The sequence below is a fragment of the Indicator indicator genome, unplaced genomic scaffold, assembly GCF_027791375.1.
Source record: "Indicator indicator isolate 239-I01 unplaced genomic scaffold, UM_Iind_1.1 iindUn_scaffold_98, whole genome shotgun sequence".
Lineage (NCBI taxonomy): Eukaryota > Metazoa > Chordata > Aves > Piciformes > Indicatoridae > Indicator > Indicator indicator.
This window is the reverse complement of record NW_026539214.1, coordinates 81,904-104,121: the sequence shown is the minus strand read 5'-3', so window position 1 is coordinate 104,121 and position 22,218 is coordinate 81,904. Positions and strand designations below refer to the sequence as shown.

The following is a 22,218-nucleotide window of genomic DNA, read 5'->3' as shown; positions in this document are numbered from 1 at the left end:
GGGAGGAAGAGGCTGCACCTGCCACAAGCTGAGGCCAGAGAAGACACACTGCCTGTCAAACTGCTGAACTGGACTTCCACACTGCCTCAGGAAGAAGGTCCTGCTCATGCAGTGGGAGCCCTTCATGGTTCTTTGTTGGGCAGGTGCTGGAGGCCTGGAGCAGGCTGTCCAGAGGGGTTGTGGAGTCTCTTTTTCTGGAGACTTTCAAGACCCCTCTGGATGTGTTCCTGTGTGCCCTGCCCTGGGTGCCCCTGCTCTGGCAGGGGGGTTGGACTGGATGATCTCCAGAGGTCCATTCCAACCCCACCATGCTGTGGGGCTGTGATTCCAGTCAGCCTTGTCAAAAGGAACAGAGAATTGTTTGGGTTGGAAAAGGCCTCCAAGCTCATCCAGTCCAACACCAACCCAACCCCACCATGGACACCAAACCCTGGCCTCAAGTGCCATGGCCACAGGGTTCTGCAACACCTCCAGGGATGGGGACTCCACCACCTCCCTGGGCAGCCTCTTCCAGTCCCTGACCACTCTTGCAGCAAAGACATTTTGCCTCCTCTCCAACCTAACCCTCCCCTGGCACACTTTCAGGCCATTGCCTCTCTTTCTGTCCCCTGAGCCTAGGGAGCAGAGCCCAAGCCCCAAGCCCCACCCTCTTGCCCATGTCAGCAGGTGCTTCAGCCCCCAGGGCTGTGTGGTACCTCGTGAGGGGCTCCCCTGAGCAGGCTGGCAGAGTGGTAGATGGTCTCAGTCCAGAGGCGGATGTGGTCGGAGCTCTCCACCTCCTCCTCCCTTTGGTAAAGGGACTTGGGGACCAGGCCTCCTTCTGGGACAGTGCACTGCAAGAGTCAGGCAGAGTCACACCAACCCCAGCTGCCAACTCCCCTGCACCACCAGCTGCCTGCCAGGCAGGGCAGGCCACCCTCAGCTGCCACAAGAATTCACCTGGGACTAAGTTTCACAGAGTGGCTCAGGTCAGAAGGGAGCTCAGAGCTCATCTCCTCCAACCCCCAGCCATGGGCAGGGACACCTCTGAGCCAGACTCAGCTGCCCAAGGCCTCATCCAGCCTGGCCCTGAACACCTCCAGGCAGGAGGCAGCCACAGCCTCCCTGGGCAGCCTGTGCCAGACTCTCACCTCCCTCACACTCAACAACTTCTTCCTCAGCTCCACTCTAACCCTGCTCTGCCTCAGCTCCAAACCATTCCCCCTTGGCCTGGCTCCAGACCCCCTCAGCAAAAGTCTCTCTGCAGCCTTCCTGCAGGATCCCTTCAGGTCCTGGCAGGCAGCTCTGAGGTGCCCCTGGAATCTCCTCTGGTGAAGACTTTCTCTGGTGACACCTTCCAGCTGCCCTCCAGCCATTTCCTTGCACTGCAGTGGTTTAGCTAAGCTCACTTAGAGCTGGTTTTAAGCTTCTCCAGGCCATCACCACCACACCAGAATGAGTTCCATCCACAAGTTAACTGCACCATGCTGAGTGGGGGGCACCAGCTAGAACTGGGGGGTCACCAGCCTTCAGAAGGGACTGGTGGAGGGCCAGGGTGATAAAGAGGAGGAAGCCTGGACACTGCAGGGAGGGAGTCTCACCATGCATTCTCCTCCCAGGAAGTCTGGGATCACATCTCTGTCCACGTAGTCCACCAGGCCCCCAGGCCCCTGGTAGTTATTGCCACTGTAAATGAGGAACTTCTGCCTGGTGTTGTCATTGATGAAGGGACTGACCTGCAACCAGATGGGCACAGGGGACATCACTCAGGGAGCTCACAGAAAGGGCTGACACCACCTTACAACAGCCCCAGCAGCAGCAGTGCAGCTCAGCAGCAGTGCAGCAGCTCAGCTGAAGTGTAGCTCAGCAGCAGCAGTGTAGCTCAGCAGCAGGAGAGCAGCTCAGCTGAAGTGCAGCTCAGCAGCAGGACAGCAGCTCAGCTGAAGTGCAGCTCAGCAGCAGGAGAGCAGCTCAGCTGAAGTGCAGCTCAGCAGCAGGAGAGCAGCTCAGCTGAAGTGCAGCTCAGCAGTGCAGAGCTTCCCAGCTCTGAAGAGGTCCCCAGAGAGGGGGATGCCAAATGGGATGTGTCCAAGATCCTCTCAGAGTCACCACACCAGATGGGAGCCTCACAAGAAATTCCACCAGCATGCTCCTGGTCAGTGGTTGGAGCTGATGATCTTGGAGGTCTCTTCCAACCAAGTGGTTTTATGGCTCTATGACTCTCACACTGCCAGAGCCATCAGCAGGCACCAGGCAGAAGCATTTGCATTGCTCTCCTCTGCAGTGTCCTCCAGAAGGTTACAAAGTCTTTGGCTTTACAACACCACAAGCACCAAGGCTGGGCTGCCACTGCTGCATGAGGAAGTGCAGTGCAGCTCCCACAGCCTGTCCTGGTGGCCAACAGCCACAAGACCCCAGTGAGCTGCAGGCATGCACTGGAGCAGCAATAGAGCTGTTTGGGTTGGGAAAGCCCTCCCAGAGCATCCACTCCAACCATCAACCCAGCACCACCATGGCCACCAAACCATGGCCACAAGTGCCATGGCCACACGCTGCTTGAGCACCTCCAGGCATGGGGACTCCACCACCTCCCTGGGCAGCCTCTTCCAGTCCCTGACCACTCTTGCAGCAAAGACATTTTGCCTCCTCTCCAACCTAACCCTCCCCTGGCACAATTTCAGGCCATTGCCTCTCCTTCTATCCCCTGAGCCTAGGGAGCAGAGCCCAAGCCCCAGCTGGCTCCAGCCTCCTCTCAGGGAGCTGCAGAGAGCAATGAGGTCTCCCTCAGCCTCCTCTTCTCCAGGCTCAACACCCCCAGCTCCCTCAGCTGCTCCTCCCCAGCCCTCTTCTCCAGACCCTTCCCCAGCTCTCTTGCCCTTCTCTGGCCCTGCTCCAACCTCTCAATGTTCTTCCTGGAGTGAGTGGCCCAGAACTGACCCCAGGCTTTGAGCTGTGGCCTCTCCAGTGCTGAGTACCAAGGGTCAATCCCTGCCCTGCTCCTGCTGCCACACCACTGCTGCTCCAGGCCAGGCTGCTGCTGCCCTTCTTGGCTGCTGTGGCCTCTTCCTGAGCTCAGCCACAAGAGACCTGAGGCTTTCCCCCTTAAGTGTGTCAAGAAGCCAAGCTGGCAGTGCCTGCAGCCTTCAGCTCTCTGCACAGCTAAAGAGGTTCTGCTCCTGCAGCTCTCACCCACCAGAGTCCAGAGTACAGGGAAGACCCTGGGAGCTCTGACTATCAGCAGCCTGCCCAGGGTCTCAGGGTAGTTGTCCTCCACCACCTCAATGATCCGGAGCAGGGCCTTGACTCCAGGCCGCCAGAGGTGCCTCATGTTCAGCCCTTCCAAGTCCACCAGACATGTCCAGGACCTGCAGCAAATACAGGGAAAGGGCTCTCAGGACCTCCACTGAACAGCTTGTGGTCCACAAAAACGTTTCAGCAGCCCCTGCAGAGGGTCTGGTGAAGCCTCTTTGACCAGCACAGAATGGCTTGGGGTGGAAGAGCCCTCCAGGAGCATCCAGTCCCACCATGGACACATGGATCACAGATTCATAGATGCATGGAATGGCTCAGGTTGGAAGAGACCTCACAGATCATCCAGCTCCAACCCCTGCCATGCCAGGGACACTTCCCACCAGCACAGCTTGCTCAAGGCCTCATCCAGCCTGGCCTGCAACACCTCCAGGGAGGGAGCATCCACAGCCTCCCTGGGCAACCTCTGCCAGTGTCTCCCCAGCCTCACCACAAGGAATTGTTTGGGTTGGAAAAGTCCTCCCAGAGCACCCAGTCCAACAGCAACCCAACCCCACCATGGACAGCAAACCCTGCCCCAAGGGCCATGGCCACAGGGTTCTGCAACACCTCCAGGCATGGGGACTCCACCACCTCCCTAGGCAGCCTGTGCCCGTCCCTGACCACTCTTGCAGCACAGAAGTTTTTCCTCCTTGCCAACCTAACCCTCCCCTGGCACAATTCCAGACCATTGTCTCTCCTTCTATCACCTCAGACTAGGGAAAAGAGAGCAGCCTGAAGGCAGGGAGCCTGCAGGAAAGCCAGACAGCCCAGCCCAAAGACAAGGAGGTGCTGCTGGGGTGGAGGAGGGTGAAGGTTTGCAGGGCTGCTGCTAGGAGTAAATCGAAACCCCACCTGAAATGGAAGTGGAATCTGGGAAACAGTTTCCTGTGTAAACAAAAGAGAACTTGATGTATCTGGATGAAAACCCCCAAGAGAGGAAGAGAAACTTCAGCTGAAGTGGGACAGAAAAGGTTTAAGGAGGGAGCAGGACCTGGGCTCGTGTGAAGCTGTGGAATTTGTCTGCATTTAAATCTCCACTTTGCTGGACTAAAGGAGGTGGAGGGAGACCTTCTGATAACATCCTGACAGGAGGATGGAGTGAGGTGGGGTTGGGCTCTGCTCCCAAGGAACAACTGACAGGACAAGAGGAAACAGCTTCCAGCTGCCCCAGGGGAGGTTCAGGTTGGCCATGAGGAACAATTTCTTCCCCTTGAGGGGTGTCCAGGCCTGGCCCAGGCTGCCCAGGGCAGTGCTGCAGTCCCCATGGCTGGAGGGGTTCCAGAGCTGTGTAGCTGTGGTGCTGAGGGCCATGGCTCAGTGGTGCCCTGGCAGTGCTGGGGTAAGGCTTGGACTTGGTGAACTTAAAGGTCTTCTCCAACCTACATACTCCTGTGGTCCTCATCTGCACCCCAAGCCCAGGGCCAGCCCAAGGCAGAGCCAGGCTGCTGTTTGCAGCTCAGCCCTGAAGGACAGGACTCCACCCCAAAGCTTCCCAGACATTTCTTCTCCCTAGGTCAGCTGCAAGGAGGCAAGAAACCAAACCCAACTAACGTGATGGGGCGGCCAAAGGTGTTGGTGTTCTCCTCACACCTCCTCTGGCCTTCCTCATTAATGGACAGAACCTGCAACCAAAGAGAGGACAGGCAAGGGTTACTCTGGGAAACCACAACAGCCTGGAGACCTTCTTTCAGAGAAGCCAGAAGGACACCAGAGGTTGGGAGCATGCAGTGTGATGACAGAGAGAGAAGTCTACAACAAAAGGTTGTGCTGAGCAGCCAAGGGACAGAGCCTGAGAATCTGAGATGAAATAAAGAGCCTCAGGATCAGAAGGTTTTGGTGAAGCTGCAGGAAAGGGCACCATGGACAGCTGAGAGCTTCACTAAGCCCTCAGGAAAGGTCCCTCTGGGCAGTCCAACCAGCACAAGGGGCAGCCTGCACCATGGACAGCTGAGAGCTTCACTAAGCCCTCAGGAAATGTCCCTCTGGGCCCAACCAGCACAGGAGTTTCACTCCTGTCTCTGCAGGACACCAGAGAAGCTGTGCCATGCCCAAGTCCCCAACTTGGAGCTGCCAGCCAAGGGTTTGTGTCAGGCAGGGAGATTCCAGCTGCATTGTGCCAAAGCTTCTAAAGGCCCCAGGGAGCTCCTGAGGTGGGAGAAGAGGAGGACTCACGTGTCTCAGCAGGGCCTCCTCCCCCAGGGCCTTCACCAGCCCCTTGGTGTCCATCTGGCCAAGGCGCAGGATGTAGAGAGGTCGTCCATCTGCACAGCAAAGGTTGCAGGGCTTGGAGGAGGGAAAGGCTCAGCTCCCCAGGCTGCCACTGCAGCATCATGGAATCATGGAATGGCCTCAGCTGGAAGGGACCCCAAAGCTCATCCAGTTCCAACCCCACCCTGCCATGGACAGGGACACCTCCCACCAGCACAGCTTGCTCAAGGCCTCATCCAGCCTGGCCTTCAACACCTCCAGGGAGGAGACAGCCACAGCCTCCCTGGACAACCTGTGCCAGTGTCTCCCCAGCCTCATAGTAAAGAACTTCTTCCTAATGTCCAACCTCCATCTCCCCAGGTCTCGTTTGAAACCACTGCCCCTTGTCCTATCATCACAGGCCCTTTTAGAAAAGCCACAATGAAATCATGGAGTCATCCAAAGGTGAGGTTGGAAGGGACCTCTGGAGATCATCCAGTCCAACCCTCCCTGCTCAAGCAGGGTCACCCAGGACAGGTCACACAGGAACACATCCAGAGGAGTCTTGGAAGCTCTCCACACAAGGACACTCCACAACCTCTCTGGCCAGCCTGCTCCAGCCCTCCAGCACCCTCACACCAAACAACTTTCTCCTCCTGCTCACATGAAACTTCCTGGGTGCCAGTTTTTGCCCCTTGACCCTTGTGCCCCTGGGCACCACTGAGCAGAGTCTGGCCCCAGCCTCTTGTCCCCTACCCACAGCTCCTTTAGCTCTTGTTGAGCATTGCCCAGATCCCCTGGGTTCCAGCTTGTACCTGTTGGTCCCTGTCCTTGCTCCCCACCCCTCAGATATTTACAGACACCAACACTCTCCCAGGCTGCTCTTCTCCAGACCCAGCAGCCCTGGGGCTCTCAGCTGTGTTTCAAAATGATCAATCTCATATCCAGAGGCCACCTGGCCACAGAGAGGCTGCTCTGCACCAGCTGTGCCCTGCCTCCTGTGTGCAGAGATGGCAACTCCCCCCCAGCAGAGCAGAGTGGTGACATCCAGGTGCTGAGCTGCTCTGGTAGCACTGGAAGTGTCCCCAGCACTGCCCCAGGGAGCCACTCCTGAGGCAGTGCAAACCAGGCTGCAGTGCCAAGGGCAGGGGCAGCTGCTAACCTCTGTCCTGGTGGTGCCAGCCTCCTGTGTAGTACTCCTCCAGCAGGGCTGGGGGCCTCCAGGACTGCAGGATGTAATCCACCTGGTACTGCTTGCGCCAGGCCAGCGACTGGCACAGCATCTCCCGAGCCTTCTCCAGGTTGAAGTCGCGAGCCCGCAGGAAGCGCAGGATGTGCTCATCCTTGGGGATCTGAGAGCAGAGCCAAGGAGCACTCATGGACTGGCTTGGGCTGGAAAAGCCCTCCCAGAGCATCCAGTCCACCACCAACCCAACCCCACCATGGCCACCAAACCATGGCCACAAGTGCCATGGCCACACGTTGCTTGAGCACCTCCAGGCATGGGGACTCCACCACCTCCCTGGGCAGTCTGTGCCAGTCCCTGACCACTCTTGCAGCAAAAAAGTTTTCCTCCTCTCCAACCTAACCCTCCCCTGGCACACTTTCAGGCCATTGCCTTTCCTTCTAGCACCTGAGCCTAGGGAGCAGAGCCCAAGCCCCAGCTGGCTCCAGCCTCCTCTCAGGGAGCTGCAGAGAGCAATGAGGTCTCCCTCAGCCTCCTCTTCTCCAGGCTCAACACCCCCAGCTCCCTCAGCTGCTCCTCCCCAGCCCTCTTCTCCAGACCCCAAAAAGGACATGGAGGGCTGGAGCAGGTCCAGAGAAGGGCAACAAAGATGGGGAGGGGTCTGGAGAACAGACCCAAAACTGACCCCAAGCTGTGGCCTCCCCAGTGTCCAGGCAAGAGGCACAATCCCTGCCCTGCTCCTGCTGCCACCCCATTGCTGCTCCAGGCCAGGCTGCTGCTGCCCTTCTTGCCCACCTGGGCACTCCCTGGCTCCTCTTCAGCTGCTGGCACCCAGCACCCCCAGGCCCTTCTCTGCTGGGCACTTTGCAGCCACTCTGCCCCCAGCCTGGAGCCTCCCTGGGGTTGTTGTGACCCCAGGGCAGGACCCAGAACTGGGCCTTAGTGAATCACTGCCAGCTCATCACTGAGCCATGGCCTTCAGCACCACAGCTACACAGCTCTGAAAGCCCTCCAGGCCTGGGGACTCCACCACTGCCCTGGGCAGCCTGGGCCAGGCCTTGACAACCCTTCTGGAGAAGAATTTGTTCCTTATGTCCAGCCTAAAACCTTCCCTGGGGCAACCTGAAGTCCTTTCCTCTTTTCTCTTTTCTTTTTCCTTGGGAGCAAAGTGATTAACACCAGACCCAGTGGAGTCCATGAAAGTGCTAATTTGACCCAAATCTTGTTAATTACAACCCCTCTGGGTTCTAGCTGCAGATTTCTCAGTCCCTTCACCCCAGAGTGGCCTCATTTGCCACAGGGGGTTCCATTGCCATGAAGGTTCTGTGGAGCAGGGATGCTCTCCTCTGGAGTGTCCCAGCCCTGCTGCAGCACAGAGGAGCTTTGTGCTTGCAGTCAAAGATCTTTTGTTTGCTCACAAAAACAAAAAGCAGGCAAGAAAGCAAAGCAGACAGCAGTGTCAGGCTGGGAGCAAGCCCAGCATCACAAAGCTGCTGTGAAGCTGCAAGAGGTGCTAAGAATTGATTGCACCTAAAGAATGCAGCAGGGGTACAGCTCAGACAGCCCAAAGCCAAGGCAAGAAGCTGCTGAGCAGGAGCTGGGAGATGAACACTGCAAATGAGATGGAACAGAAAGCAAAACCTCCCCAAAGCAAGGCTCAGAGGTGTCCAGAACTGCACCACATTGTCACCACTGCAGCAAGAGGAAGGCAGGAGAAGCTCCCCTGTGGGGACAGGCTGGGAGAGTTGGGGCTGTTCAGCCTGGAGAAGAGAAGGCTGCAGGCAGACCTCAGAGTAGCCTTCCAGTAGCTGAAGGGGCTCCAGGAGAGCTGGGGAGGGACTTTGGAGAAGGGCTGGGAGTGCCAGGATGAGGGACAATGGCTTGGAGCTGGGAGAGGGGAGAGTGAGAGTGGAGAGGAGGAAGAAATTGTTTGGAGTGAGGCTGGGGAGACACTGGCACAGGTTGCCCAGGGAGGCTGTGGCTGCCTCCTGCCTGGAGGTGTTGAAGGCCAGGGGAGATGAGACCTTGAGCAGCCTGGGCTGGTAGGAGGTGTCCCTGCCCATGGAGTCCCTTCCACCCTCCACCATTCTTCGTAAGTTCAGTAACAAGAGAACTCTGGCACAAAATCTTTGCCACATTTTATCCCTCCAGGACACTTCCCAAGAAAACTCTTCAGCAGAGCTCTCCAGGTCAGGGCTGAGCTCCTAGTGCTCAGCTGAGCCAGGGCCTGTCCCAGCTCTGAGGCAGCTCCAGCAGAGCCATGCACGAAGTACTGCCCAAGCTCCCTGCCAGCAGCAGCCTCCTTGGGAAGGGCCAGTGAGAACAATTCACATCTTGCAGAGTCCACACAGGTGGAGCACCTCCTAAGCCACTCTGTGTGGCTGCCTGGCCCTCTGGAGTGACCTCCCAGAAGAATGTGGAAGGACCTCCCAAGCCAGGAAGCTAGTCATGTTGAAGCCTTATCTAGCTCCACTCTGTTTCCAAGGGGAGCTCCTGTTCCAGCCACATTACTCCTGTTTTCCCCTCTTCCCCAGCACTCTTTATCTGCTCAGCCTGTCCAAAGACTCTGTTGCTGTCCTTGGTCCTTTTTCCTTCCCACCCAGTCTCTCTCCATCAGGAAATGCTGAGTTAGATCCCTCTTGAGGTATTCAGCTTCCCCTAAGTGTTTCCTTTCTCAGGCACACAGCACTTGGCCTGATCTTGAGACTCCTTTGAACCAGGATGAGCCCAGGAAGAATCACAGAATTCATTGGGTTGGAAGGGGCTCTCCAAGGGCATCTTGTCCTAGCCCCCTGCAGGCAGCATGGACACCTCCAACCAGAGCAGGCTGTTTAGGGACACATCCAGTCTGACCTTGAATGTCTCCATGGGGCCTCCACCACCTCCCAGGGAAGCCTGTCCCAGTGTCTCCTCACCCTCACTGTGCAGAACTCCTTCCTGATGTCCAACCTAACTCTGCCCTGCTCCACTTTCAATCCGTTGCTTCTTGTCCTATCCCCACAGCCCCTCCTGAACAGTCCCTCCCCAGCCTGCCTGGAGCCCTTCAGGTACTGGAAGGTTGCTCTAAGGTCTGCCTGCAGCCTTCTCTTCTCCAGGCTGCACAGCCCCAACTCTCCCAGCCTGTCCCCACAGGGGAGCTTCTCCAGCCTCTGATCATCTTCATGACCTCCTCTGGCCCCTCTCCAGCAGCTCCAGGTCCTTCCTGTGCTGGGGGCACCACAGCTGGACACAGCCCTGCAGGTGCTGGCTCATGATGAACTTATCCCGCAGCACTCCCAGCTCCTTCTCCAGCAGGTCCCCCCTCACCTGTCCTGCTGCAGGAGGTTGTTCCTCCCTAGGGGCAGGACCCTACCCTTGCCCTGTCTCAACTTCATGAGGTTCCCTCCACACAACTCTCAGCCTGGGCAGAATGTTCTCCACATCTGCCTTTTGTCAGCAAAACAGCTCAGGCTCTACACACAAAGTGTCTGTGACCCAGAGTCTGGCTGGGGGGCACCATGAGGGGTGCCCAGGAGGCTGACTGGGGGCTGAAGGCACAGAGTCTGAGGGGTGCCCAGGAGGCTGGCTGGGGGCAGAAGGCACAGAGTCTGAGGGGTGCCCAGGAGGCTGGCTGGGCCCTGAAGGCACAGAGCCTGAGGGGTGCCCAGGAGGCTGGCTGGGGCCTGAAGGCACAGAGCCTGAGGGGTGCCCAGGAGGCTGGCTGGGGGCTGAAGGCACAGAAGCCCTGAGGGGTGCCCAGGAGGCTGGCTGGGGGCTGAAGGCACAGAGCCTGAGGGGTGCCCAGGAGGCTGGCTGGGGGCTGAAGGCACAGAGTCTGAGGGGTGCCCAGGAGGCTGGCTGGGCCCTGAAGGCACAGAGTCTGAGGGGTGCCCAGGAGGCTGGCTGGGCCCTGAAGGCTCAGAGCCTGGGGGCTGCACACCACCTTGCCCTTGTGTGTCTCCTGCAGCCAGCGCCGCAGGCGGATCAAGCAGCTCTCCTGCAGGGGGCTCAGCTGCCCCAGGTACCGCTCAATGTAGTCAGCGTCCAGCTTGTCGGCTGCAGAGGGCAAACGAAAGAGAGAACAAGTCAGAGGCCACTTGGCAGAGGCCAGAAGGACACCTGCAGTTCTTTGTACCCATCAGGTTGCTCAGGATTTACACTGCTGGAGGCAGGAGCCCTCCTGTTAGCTGCCTGAGGGGGGTGAATGATGCTCTGCTGGTGCTCAGGGCAGGAGGACACAGCCAGCACAGAAGCTATCAAAGATGGACCTCTAATATTTCATTCAAGCTTCAACTGCTTCAGCAGGAGCTGTAAAAGAAACCTCCTGAGCTCTGGCACTCACCTCATTAACCACTCCAAGCCCTGGGCACTGAAACCCTGCTGTCCTAAAGATCTCACTCACAATTCCCATCACAAGAGGCTAACAAAGCAGCTGGATGGAAACTGAAATCAGAGACTCAGAGAATGGGTTGGGCCGGAAAAGCCCTCCAAGAGCATCCAGTCCAATCATAAACCCAACAGCTCCCTCAGCTGCTCCTCCCCAGCCCTCTTCTCCAGACCCTTCCCCAGCTCTCTTGCCCTTCTCTGGACCTGTTCCAGCCCTCAATGTCCTTCTTGCAGTGAGAGCCCAGACCTGACCCCAGCACTCAAGCTGTGCCCTCCCCAGTGCCCAGCCCAGGGGCACAATCCCTGCCCTGCTCCTGCTGCCACCCCATTGCTGCTCCAGGCCAGGCTGCTGCTGCCCTTCTTGCCCACCTGGGCACTCCCTGGCTCCTCTTCAGCTGCTGGCACCCAGCACCCCCAGGCCCTTCTCTGCTGGGCACTTTGCAGCCACTCTGCCCCCAGCCTGGAGCCTTCCTGGGGTTGTTGTGACCCCAGGGCAGGACCCAGCCCTTGGCCTTGTTGAACCTCATCCCATTGGCCTCAGCCATGGAGCCAGCCTGGCCAGGGCCCTCTGCAGAGCCTCCTGCCCTGCAGCAGATCAACTCTGCCACCCAATTTAGTGCCATCTGCAACCTGCCTGAGGCTGCCTCCATGCCCCCACCCAGAGCATTGCTGCAGACATTGAAGGGAAGTGGCCAGAGAGATTCCAACACAGAGGAGCTACCAGAGCAGGTCTGGTGAGACCAGAGCCATTGACAGCTGTGAACTCCAAGCCTTTGCCCTAGTTGCAGTCACCAAGGAGGTGCTGCCTTTTCTTCTGAGGAATGACAGCTCCCATTCCATTACTATTCAGGGACAGACACCTTCAACTTCTCCAGTTTAAGGTATAAAAACCTTTAAAGCTGAGACCAAACCCAAGGATCTTTTATTCTAAGCTGCTTGCAGAGCTTTAATTGGCTTCATTTTGGGGGGAAAAAGAACCCCAACCTCCATTGTTTGTGTTTTCTTTTGAGGGAAGACTATGAAAACCTTCCCTCCTCCCCACATAACCCAGAAAGCAAAGCTCATGGCCAAGGAAGAAGGAAGCTAAAATGCAGTCATTAGGCAGTGCCACCAAAGGCTCTGTGACTGCCAGCAGCTGCCACTGCCTGGCCTGGCCTTACCATCAGGGCTGACAGCTTCAGCTGCAGGGCAGCAGCTGCCACTCTGCTCTTTGGTACTTCCATGAGCCCCAGACTCGAGTGGTTCAGCAGCAGGATGGTGCCCACCAGCTTGGCTCTGCTCCTCCTGCTGCCCACAGCTGGCTGGGGGAGGTGTCCAGCGGGGGATGAAGGTGATCCCCTGGGAGATCAGCTCCTTCAGGTAGTGCTCGATCACTTCCTTGCCCTGAGGGGAAAACTCCCATTAGGAGAGAACAATTCCATGTGCCAAGGTGCAGCAGAGCTCTGCTCAGGACAGATGGCAGTGCCCAGAGAGAAGCAGCAGGGAAAGGGCTGTCCCCCCCTCTGCATGCCCCTGCTGGGAGAGCTGCAGTGCAGAGGCACCACACAAGCAGAGCTGGGGATGCAGCTGCCTTCAGAGCCAGGGAATCCCAGCACCTCTTGGCTTGGCAAAGCCTCTTCAGCTCCTCCAGTCCAACCATTCCCCAACTCTGCCAAGGCTGGGGCTCAGCCATGGCCCTCAGCACCACAGCTCTGCCTCTTGGAAACACCTCCAGGGGTGGGGATTCAGTCACCTCCCTGGGCAGCCTGGGACAGGCTTTGAGAACCCTTCCAGTGAAGAAGTTTCTTCTCACTACAGAATGTTAGGGGTTGGAAGAGACCTTGAATGATCATCAAATGCAACCCCCCTGCCAGAGCAGGGTCAGCCAGGGCAGGTCACACAGGAACACATCCAGGTGGGTTTGGATGTCTCCAGAGACGGAGACTCCACAACCTCTCTGGGCAGCCTGCTCCAGGCCTCCAGCACCCTCACAGTGACAAAGATTTTCATTCTCTTTACCTAAACCTCCTTGCTGCAACCTGAGGCCATTTGCTCTCACCCTGTCCCCTGTTAGCAGGGAGCACAGACCAGCCCCTACTTTTAGAACATTTGTACCCCATCCTCTTGTTCCCAAACCATCACTCAGCTGCTCAATTCCTCTACAGCCGAGAGGAAAACAGCACCAAAGGGAGTCACAGAATGGGTTGGGTTGGAAGGGGCCTTCAAGACCACCCAGTGCCATCCCCCTGCCATGGGCAGGGACACCTCCCACCAGCCCAGGCTGCTCAAGGCCTCATCCAGCCTGGCCTTCAACACCTCCAGGGAGGGCACAGCCACAGCCTCCCTGGGCACCCTGTGCCAGTGTCTCTCCCACCCTCACTGCCAAACAATTTCTTCCTCCTCTCCACTCTCACTCTCCCCTCTCCCAGCTCCAAGCCATTGTCCCTCATCCTGGCACTCCCAGCCCTTGTCCAGAGTCCCTCCCCAGCTCTCCTGAAGCCCCTTCAGGTACTGGAAGGCTGCTCTAAGGTCTCTGCCCAAGGCATTGGAGCTGATTTTCCCCCAGAACAGTGCCCTCAGTGTCTGAGGAGCCTGGCACCCACAGCACCCAGCGCCCTCCCCCTCTGGCACAGGCTGCTCCCTGCCCTGCAGCCCCGTGCCCCTGTGCTCACTGCACACAGCCTCTCGCTTTGTTTGCCCTGCTGAGGGATTGCAGAGACACAGCAAGGGCAGGGAAGCTTCCTGAGGCTGTTTTGCAGAGGCAAGGAGAGCTGCAGGGGGCTGGCTGGGGGTGTGTGGCAGAGGGGGTGCCCCCTTACCCGTTTGATGTTGGAGGTGTACTGCTTCATGGCGATCTTCTCCACGGTGCTTTCGAAGCCAAAGAAGGATTTGATGTCCAGAGATGCAGACTGCTCAAAGCAGGTCCACTCCTCATTCTCTGGGTGAACCTAAGCCCAAAGGCACACAGAGGGTTGGAGGGCAGCAAAGAGCTGACAGTGTGGCAGGCTCAGTGCCCCTGGTGCCACAGTGGGTGTTGAAGAGTGAGGGGGCAGAGGAGGCACAAACAGACCCACACTTAACAGAGGACTTCTGTCAGCATAAGTGGACACATGGATCATGGACTCATAGATCCATGGATTCAGGGAGTCATAGTCATAGATTCATGGCTTGGTTTGGGTTGGAAGAGATCTGAGACATCATCCAATTCCAACCCCCTGCCATGGGCAGGGACACCTTCCACCAGCCCAGCTTGCTCAAGGCCTCATCCAGCCTGGCCTGGAACTCCTCCAGGGAGGAGGCATCCTTCCTGCTCAGGTGGAACCTCCTGGGTTCCAGTTTGTGCTCCTTGCCCCTTGTGCACCACTGACATGAGTCTGGCACCTTCATCTTGACACCCACCCCTCAGGTATAGACAGACAAAATAAACAAAGATAATAATGACAGACAGAGAAAGTTCACAGCTTCACAGATTGCAGCAGGTTGGAAGGGAGCCTCCAAGGCATCTTGTCCAACCCCCTGCAGGCAGCAGGGACACCTCCAACCAGAGCAGGCTGCCCAGGGACACAGCAAGGCTGAGCTTGAATGGCTCCAGGGATGGAGCCTCCACCACCTCCCAGGGAAGCCTGTCCCAGTGTCTCCTCACCCTCACTGTGCAGAACTTCCTCCAGATGTCCAACCTAACTCTGCCCTGCTCCAGTTTCAAACCATTGCCTCTTGTCCTATCACCCCAAGCCCTTCTGAACAGTCCCTCCCCAGCTCTCCTGGAGCCCTTCAGCTACTGGAAGGTTGCTCTAAGGTCTCCCTGCAGCCTTCTCTTCTCCAGGCTGAACAGCCCCAACTCTCCCAGCCTGTCCCCATAGCAGAGGTTCTCCAGCCTCTGAGCATCTTTGTGGCCTCCTCTGGACCCTCTCCATCAGCTCCAGGTCCTTCTTGTGCTGGTCCCAACTGGCCCCAGCCCTGCAGGTGAGGTCTCCCCAGAGCAGGCAGAGGGGCAGGATCCTCTCTCTCCAGCTCTGGCCACACTGCTTTGGATGCAGCCCAGGCTGCCCTTGGCCTTCTGTGCTGCCAGTGCCCATTGCTGGCTCCTGGCCAGCTTCTCCCCCCCAGCACCCCCAAGGCCTTCTCTGCAGGGCTGCTCTCAACCTCCTCACCCCCAGCATGGATTGATACCAAGGGTTGCCCTGACCCAGGTACAGGCTAAAAGGAGTTTTTTAACCCCAGTTTGAGACAGGAAACTCAGCCACTGGTTTCAGTTTGCTCCCCAAAGCACAGGGGCATGGCAGAGCAGGGAGGTTTCCACTGTCAGTCCAACAAACCTCTTTCTTTTCCAGTGCTTCCCCCTCAGTTGCTCCCTACCTGGTTCAAGCCCAGACAATCCTTTCCCCTCTAAGCTTCCCCCATCTCTGACAGGTCTCTGCCTTTTCTCTGTTCACCAACTGACATGAAAGAGTAAAAAGATTCCAGCCTCCACTGGAAGCTGGCAGCTGTCTGAGGGACACCAAGTGCCCTGAGAAGATGTGAGGGGCCTGCAGGAGCAGGGTGGTGTTGCTCTACGTTGCTTCAGAGCACACTACAAGAAAACAAAACAAAAAAAAGGACAGATGAGAAGAAAGCTGCTTCCTGTGCACCCTGGCAGGGGAAAAGGAACTGGTAAAAATAGTGCTGGGAAGCATCTTGAGGATGCAGCCAGCTAGCTCCCACCCTGCTCCAGGAAAAGCACTTCCCTCTCAGCCCAGCTGCTGACATTTCCTTCTGAAGGACACCAGCTTGGAGGCAGCAGAGCCAAAAATCAGCAAGGGGAACAATGTTTGAGTGACTCCAGAGCTGCCCTGGGAGCCTTTCCCAGCTGCTGGAGCCTTTCACCATGATGCACTTTGATTTATTGGAGTCTTTAGGAAGCCCCAACATAGCTACTGCTTGACCTCTGGCTCAGGAAAGCTCTCACCCTCCAGAACTCTGCTTTGCAGCTCTTTGTCTTGCTTGAACCAGAAGCTACTCACAGTTTGCTAACTGCCCCCAAAGCCGAGCTGCTGCCAAAAGGGCAGCCAAGGTAACAGGATCTGCACCTTGGTGGAGGGAACACAAAGCAGTGCCTGATGGCTTCCATGAGGCTGTTCCAGAGGATCACAGGGATTGGAAGGGACCTCCAGAGGCTCACAGAATGGGTTGGGTTGAAATGGACCTTCAAGATCATCCAGTGCCAACCCCCTGCCATAGGCAGGGACACCTCCCACCAGCCCAGGCTGCTCAAGGCCTCATCCAGCCTGGCCTTCAACACCTCCAGGGAGGAGGCAGCCACAGCCTCCCTGGGCAACCTGTGCCAGTCTCTCCCCACCCTTACTCCAAACAAGTTCTTCTTCCTCTCCACTCTCACTCTCCCCTCTCCCAGCTCAAAGCCATTGTCCCTCATCCTGGCACTCCCAGCCCTTCTCCAAAGTCCCTCCCCAGCTCTCTTGGAGCCCTTCAGGTACTGGAAGGCTGCTCTGAGGTCTCCCTGCAGCCTTCTCTTCTCCAGGCTGCACAGCCCCAACTCTCCCAGCCTGTCCCCACAGGGGAGCTCCTCCAGCCCTCTGATCATCTTGGTGGCCTCCTCTGGCCTCTCTCCAGCAGTTCCAGGTCCTTCCTGTGCTAGGGGCATGAGAATCGGAGGCAGTGCTGCAGGTGGGGGTCTCATGAAATCATGGAGTCCAATCCCCAGGCCAAGGCAGGATCACCAAGAGATCAGCACCCTGAGATCAAGGTCCTCACCTGATTCCTCATTCCTACCCCAGCACACAGAAGAAAGTCTCTCCCACCCCACTCCTTAATGTGCCCTGAACACCCCTGCATGAAGGGTAACTGAAACCTGACCCTGGTTGGTCCTGGTCCCAGGACTTTGGAACCAGCAGCTGGTGCAGAGGGTAAGAGCCTGAGTGCCAGAAGGTTTGTGAGAGTGGCACCAAGGCTGCCCAGTCTGAATCCCAGCATGGTGAGGGTTGGACCTCTGGAGCTCATCCAGTGCAAGGCTCTGCTCCAGCAGGGCACCCACAGCAGCTTGCCCAGGAGCACAATGCCCAGGGGGGGTTGGAAGCTCTCCACAACCTCTCTGGGTAGCCTGCTCTGGGGCTCTGTCTCCCCCGAAGCAGCTCCTCATGTTCAGATTGGTGCCTGTCACCACTTGTCCTGTCCCTGGTGCCAGCCTCCTGACAGCCACCCTTGAAGTATTGATCAGCACTGATCAGATCCCCTCTCAGGCTGCTCTTCCCCAAACCAAACAGCCACAATGCTCTCAGCCTTTCCCCATCACAGAGACCTCCCAGGGCCCTCAGCCCTTTTCTGGACCCTCTCCAGCAAATCCTTGTCCTTCTGAAACTGGGGAGCCCAGAACTGGACCCAGCACTCCAGAAACAACCAGCATAGAAGAGGTGGGGACCCTCCCTTGCCCTGCTGGCCACACTCTTCTCACTGCACCCCAGAATGCCATTGAGAAGGGCAACAAAGCTGGGGAGGGGTCTGGAGCACAGCCCTGTGAGGAGAGGCTGAGGGAGCTGGGGGTGTTCAGCCTGGAGCAGAGGAGGCTCAGGGCAGACCTCATTGCTGTTAACAACTCCCTGAAGGGAGGTTGTAGCCAGGTGGGGGTTGGGCTCTGCTCCCAGGCAAGCAGCACCAGAACAAGAGGACACAGTCTCAAGCTGTGCAGGGGGAAGTTGAGGCTTGATCTTAGAGAAAAGTTCTTCCCAGAAAGAGAGATTGGCCTTGGGATGTGCTGCCCAGGGAGGGGGTGGGGTCAGTGTCCCTGGAGGTGTTTAAGAAGAGCCTGGATGAGGCACTCAGTGCCATGGTCTGGGTGATGAGTCCTGGGACCAGGCTTGTTCAGTATCTTTGTCAGTGCCATGGACAGTGGCACTGAGTGCACCCTCAGCAGGTTTGCTGATGGCACCAAGCTGTGTGGGGCAGCAGACAGCTGGAGGGAAGGGATCCATCCAGAGGGACCTGGACAGGCTGCAGAGGTGGCCACAAGCCAACCTCATGAGGTTCAACAAGACCAAGGGCAAGGTCCTGCAGCTGGGTCAGGGCAATCCCAAGCACTGATACAGGCTGGGCAGGGACTGGCTGGAGAGCAGCCCTGAAGAAAAGGTCTTGGGGGTGCTGGGGGATGAGAAGCTCCCCAGGAGCCAGCAGTGAGCACTTGCAGCCCAGAGAGCCAAGCAGAGCCTGGGCTGCAGCAGGAGAAATGTGGCCAGCAGGGACAGGGAGGGGATTCTGCCCCTCTGCTCCACTCTGCTGAGACCACACCTGGAGCTCTGTGTCCAGTTCTGGAGCTTCTGTTCCAGGAGGATCTGGAGGTGCTGGAAGGTGTCCAGAGAAGGGCCATGAGGATGAGCAGAGGGCTGGAGCTGCTCTGCTGTGAGGACAGACTGAGAGAGTTGGGGTTGTGCAGTCTGGAGAGGGGAAGGCTCCCAGGAGACCTTCTTGTGGCCTTCCAGGATCTGCAGGGGGCTACAGGAAAGCTGGGGAGGGACTTTTTAGGGTGTGAGGGAGTGATAGGACTGGGGGAATGGAACAAAAGTAGAAGTGGGGAGATTCAGATTGGATGTCAGGAAGAAGTTGTTCCCCATGAGGGTGGTGAGACACTGGCACAGGTTGCCCAGGGAGGTGGTGGAAGCCTCACCCCTGGAGGTTTTTGCAGCCAGGCTGGATGTGGCTGTGAGCAACCTGCTGTGGTGTGAGGTGTCCCTGCCCATGGCAGGGGGGTTGGAACTGGCTGAGCCTTGAGGTCCCTTCCAGCCCTGCCAGTTCTGTGATTAGTTATGGCTGGGTGATGGGTTGGGCTTGATCTGGGAGGTTTCTCCCAGTCCGGATGATTCCGTGACTTTCTCGGCGCTTCCTGCGGAGGCAACAGAGAGCAAAGCACTCACGGAGTAGCTGCAGGTCTCCAGGACCACCACACGGTTGGCGAAGGTCTCGTTGTGGGCCTCGATGCGCAGGGTCCTATCCCGCCAGTTGACTGTGTTCTTCTGGATGAAGACGACGTGCTCCACCCCGGCCATCTGCGAGGGAGCAGCGGCAGTTAGCACCGAGAGAGCTTGAGGAGGCAGCCGAGGGGAGGCAGGGCCGCGGCCCCAGGGCGCTGCTTGCCTTCTTGAGCAGCCTGGGAGCGTCGACGTTGAGCCTGCAGCTGCGCTCCACCACGTGGATGGCTCCGTCCGGGCTGCGCCACTCCTGCAGCACCTCACTGCCCAGGAACACCGGCAGCTGCGGGCAGCACGGGAACCGCTTCTCGTAGGCCTGCGGGACAACGGCATGGCAGCCCCTGCCGGCAGCACCGGGAGCACCCCCGGCATCAGGGCAGCACACCCGGGCTCAGGGCTGCACACCCGGGATCAGGGCTGCACACCCGGGCTCAGGGCTGCACACCCGGGATCAGGGCTGCACACCTGGGCTCAGGGCAGCACACCCGGGCTCAGGGCTGCACACCCGGGATCAGGGCTGCACACCCGGGCTCAGGACTGCACACCCGGGCTCAGGACTGCACACCTGGGATCAGGGCTGCACACCCGGGCTCAGGGCTGCACACCTGGGATCAGGGCTGCACACCCGGGCTCAGGGCTGCACACCTGGGATCAGGGCTGCACACCCGGGATCAGGGCTGCACACCTGGGCTCAGGGCTGCACACCTGGGATCAGGGCTGCACACCTGGGATCAGGGCTGCACACCCGGGCTCAGGGCTGCACACCTGGGATCAGGACTGCACACCTGGGATCAGGGCTGCACACCTGGGATCAGGACTGCACACCTGGGCTCAGGGCTGCACACCTGGGATCAGGACTGCACACCTGGGATCAGGGCTGCACACCCGGGCTCAGGGCTGCACACCTGGGATCAGGGCTGCACACCTGGGATCAGGGCTGCACACCTGGGATCAGGACTGCACACCTGGGCTCAGGACTGCACACCTGGGATCAGGACTGCACACCCGGGATCAGGGCTGCACACCCGGGCTCAGGACTGCACACCTGGGCTCAGGACTGCACACCCGGGATCAGGACTGCACACCCGGGCTCAGGACTGCACACCTGGGATCAGGACTGCACACCTGGGATCAGGGCTGCACACCCGGGCTCAGGGCTGCACACCTGGGCTCAGGGCTGCACACCTGGGATCAGGACTGCACACCTGGGCTCAGGGCTGCACACCTGGGATCAGGACTGCACACCTGGGATCAGGGCTGCACACCCGGGCTCAGGGCTGCACACCCGGGATCAGGGCTGCACACCTGGGATCAGGACTGCACACCTGGGATCAGGACTGCACACCTGGGCTCAGGGCTGCACACCCGGGCTCAGGGCTGCACACCCGGGCTCAGGGCTGCACACCTGGGCTCCTGCCTGCTGCATTTGCATTCCTGCTTGCATACCTGGGCCCCTGCCTGCAGCACTCTGCACTCCTGGCTGCCTACAGCTTGGACTCCTGACTACAGCACCATGGACTCCTAGTGGCCCTAGACTGTCAAGGGTATTGACAATTATTGTCTACTCATTTTCATAGAATCACAGAATAGGTTGGGTTGGAAGGGACCTTAAAGATCATCCAGCTCCTAACCCCTGCCATAGGCAGGGACACCTCCCACCAGCCCAGGCTGCCCAAGGCCTCATCCAGCCTGGCCTTGAACAATTCCAGGCTTGGAGCCTCCACAACTTTTCTGGGCAACCTGTTCCAGAGACTCACCACAGTGACATGGGCTTGATGGATGGACCTGGCTGGATAAGGAACTGGCTGCATTTTTGCACTCAAAAGAGTGCAGGTGAAGACCAGTGACAAGTGGAGGTCCTCAGGAGTCTGTCTTGGGCCCAGTGCTGTTTAACATCTTTGTCAGCAACATGGGCAGTGGCATTGAGGCTCCCTCAGCAGCTCCGCTGATGGCAGCAAGCTGTGTGGTGCAGAGGACTCACTTGAGGGAAGGGATCCGTCCACAGCACAAGAGAACAGCTTTAAGCCTGAGGAGAGTAGATTGAGACTGGAGATGAGGAAGAAATTCTTTGCAGGAGAGCTGGGGAGGGAGTTTGGACAAGGGCTGGGAGTGCCAGGATGAGGGACAATGGCTTGGAGCTGGGAGAGGGGAGAGTGAGAGTGGAGAGGAGGAAGAAATTCTTTGGAGTGAGGGAGGGGAGACACTGGCACAGGTTGCCCAGGGAGGCTGTGGCTGTGCCCTCCCTGGAGGTGTTGAAGGCCAGGCTGGATGAGGCCTTGAGCAGCCTGGGCTGGTGGGAGGTGTCCCTGCCCATGGCAGGGCGTTGGCACTGGATGGTCCTGAAGGTCCTTTCCAACTTATCCCATTCTGTGACTAAATGAATCCAGAAGGATCTTGCCAGGTGTGAGCAGTGGGCCAGCACAAACTGCATCAGGTTCAACAAGTCAAAGAGCAAGGCTGGGCCAAGCCCAGATACAAATCCAGAGGCCAGCATCAGTGTGATAGGTGAGGACCAGCTCAGCTGTGGGCACTGCTCTCCACCACCACAGCAGGTCCAAGGCTGCTTGCCCCTGGTGCTGTGAATGATTCCTGCTCCTAAAATAGCTCAGGCACCTGAGGCCACCCTCCACAGCTCCTGCTCCAGCACTGCTGGATGGAGCAGAAGTTCTCTCAGCTCATCACATTGCTCCTGCAGCAGGAAGAAAGTGCAGACAAGAAGCTGAAGCTCTGCCCATCACAACTTGCATGAGGCTTGGAATTGTCCTCTCTGAGCCCTTGAGCAATGTTCTGCTTGCTTCGACACACTGCATGGGGAACTTGCCCCAGAGGAAGTGTGGGCAGCAGGTGGAAGGAGGGATTCTGCCCCTGCCAGCTCCAGAGTCCTCAGCACAGACAGGGAGCTGTGGGAGCAGGGCCAGAGGAGGCCACAGCAGTGCTGGCAGGGTGGAAGCCCTCTGCTGGGAGGCCAGGCTGGGAGAGTTGGGGTTGTGCAGCCTGGAGAGGAGAAGGCTCCAGGGAGACCTTCTGGTGGCCTTGCAGTGCTTCAAGGGGACAGAAGGAAGCTGGGGACAGAGTTTTTCTCAGGGCCTGTTGGGACAGGCCAAGGGGGGATGGTTGGAAGTGAAAGAGGGAGATTGAGAGTAGAGAGAAGGGAGAAATGTTTGGCAGTGAGGGTGGGGAGAGCCTGGCCCAGGCTGCCCAGAGAGGTGGGAGCTGCCCCATGGCTGGCAGCAGTGCAGGGCAGGTTGGTTGGGGCTGGGAGCAACCTGCTCTGGCTGC

General features: G+C 58.2%; 1 protein-coding gene across 1 annotated transcript in view; it reads right to left on the bottom strand.

Annotated features, from left to right (window-relative positions):
• The window catches only part of SEC14L5 (SEC14 like lipid binding 5), a 43,610-nt gene that overhangs the window by 4,439 nt on the left and 16,953 nt on the right, over window positions 1-22,218 (bottom strand). The window contains exons 2-12 of the mRNA XM_054398733.1: window positions 19,106-19,255; window positions 18,886-19,017; window positions 13,807-13,935; window positions 12,169-12,391; window positions 10,566-10,678; window positions 6,620-6,809; window positions 5,443-5,531; window positions 4,822-4,892; window positions 3,173-3,344; window positions 1,581-1,715; window positions 696-833 (exon numbers count right to left, since the gene is read on the bottom strand). Of these exons, the coding sequence (XP_054254708.1) occupies window positions 696-833; window positions 1,581-1,715; window positions 3,173-3,344; window positions 4,822-4,892; window positions 5,443-5,531; window positions 6,620-6,809; window positions 10,566-10,678; window positions 12,169-12,391; window positions 13,807-13,935; window positions 18,886-19,017; window positions 19,106-19,255 (1,542 nt within the window). The remainder of the gene's footprint in view (window positions 1-695; window positions 834-1,580; window positions 1,716-3,172; window positions 3,345-4,821; window positions 4,893-5,442; window positions 5,532-6,619; window positions 6,810-10,565; window positions 10,679-12,168; window positions 12,392-13,806; window positions 13,936-18,885; window positions 19,018-19,105; window positions 19,256-22,218) is intronic.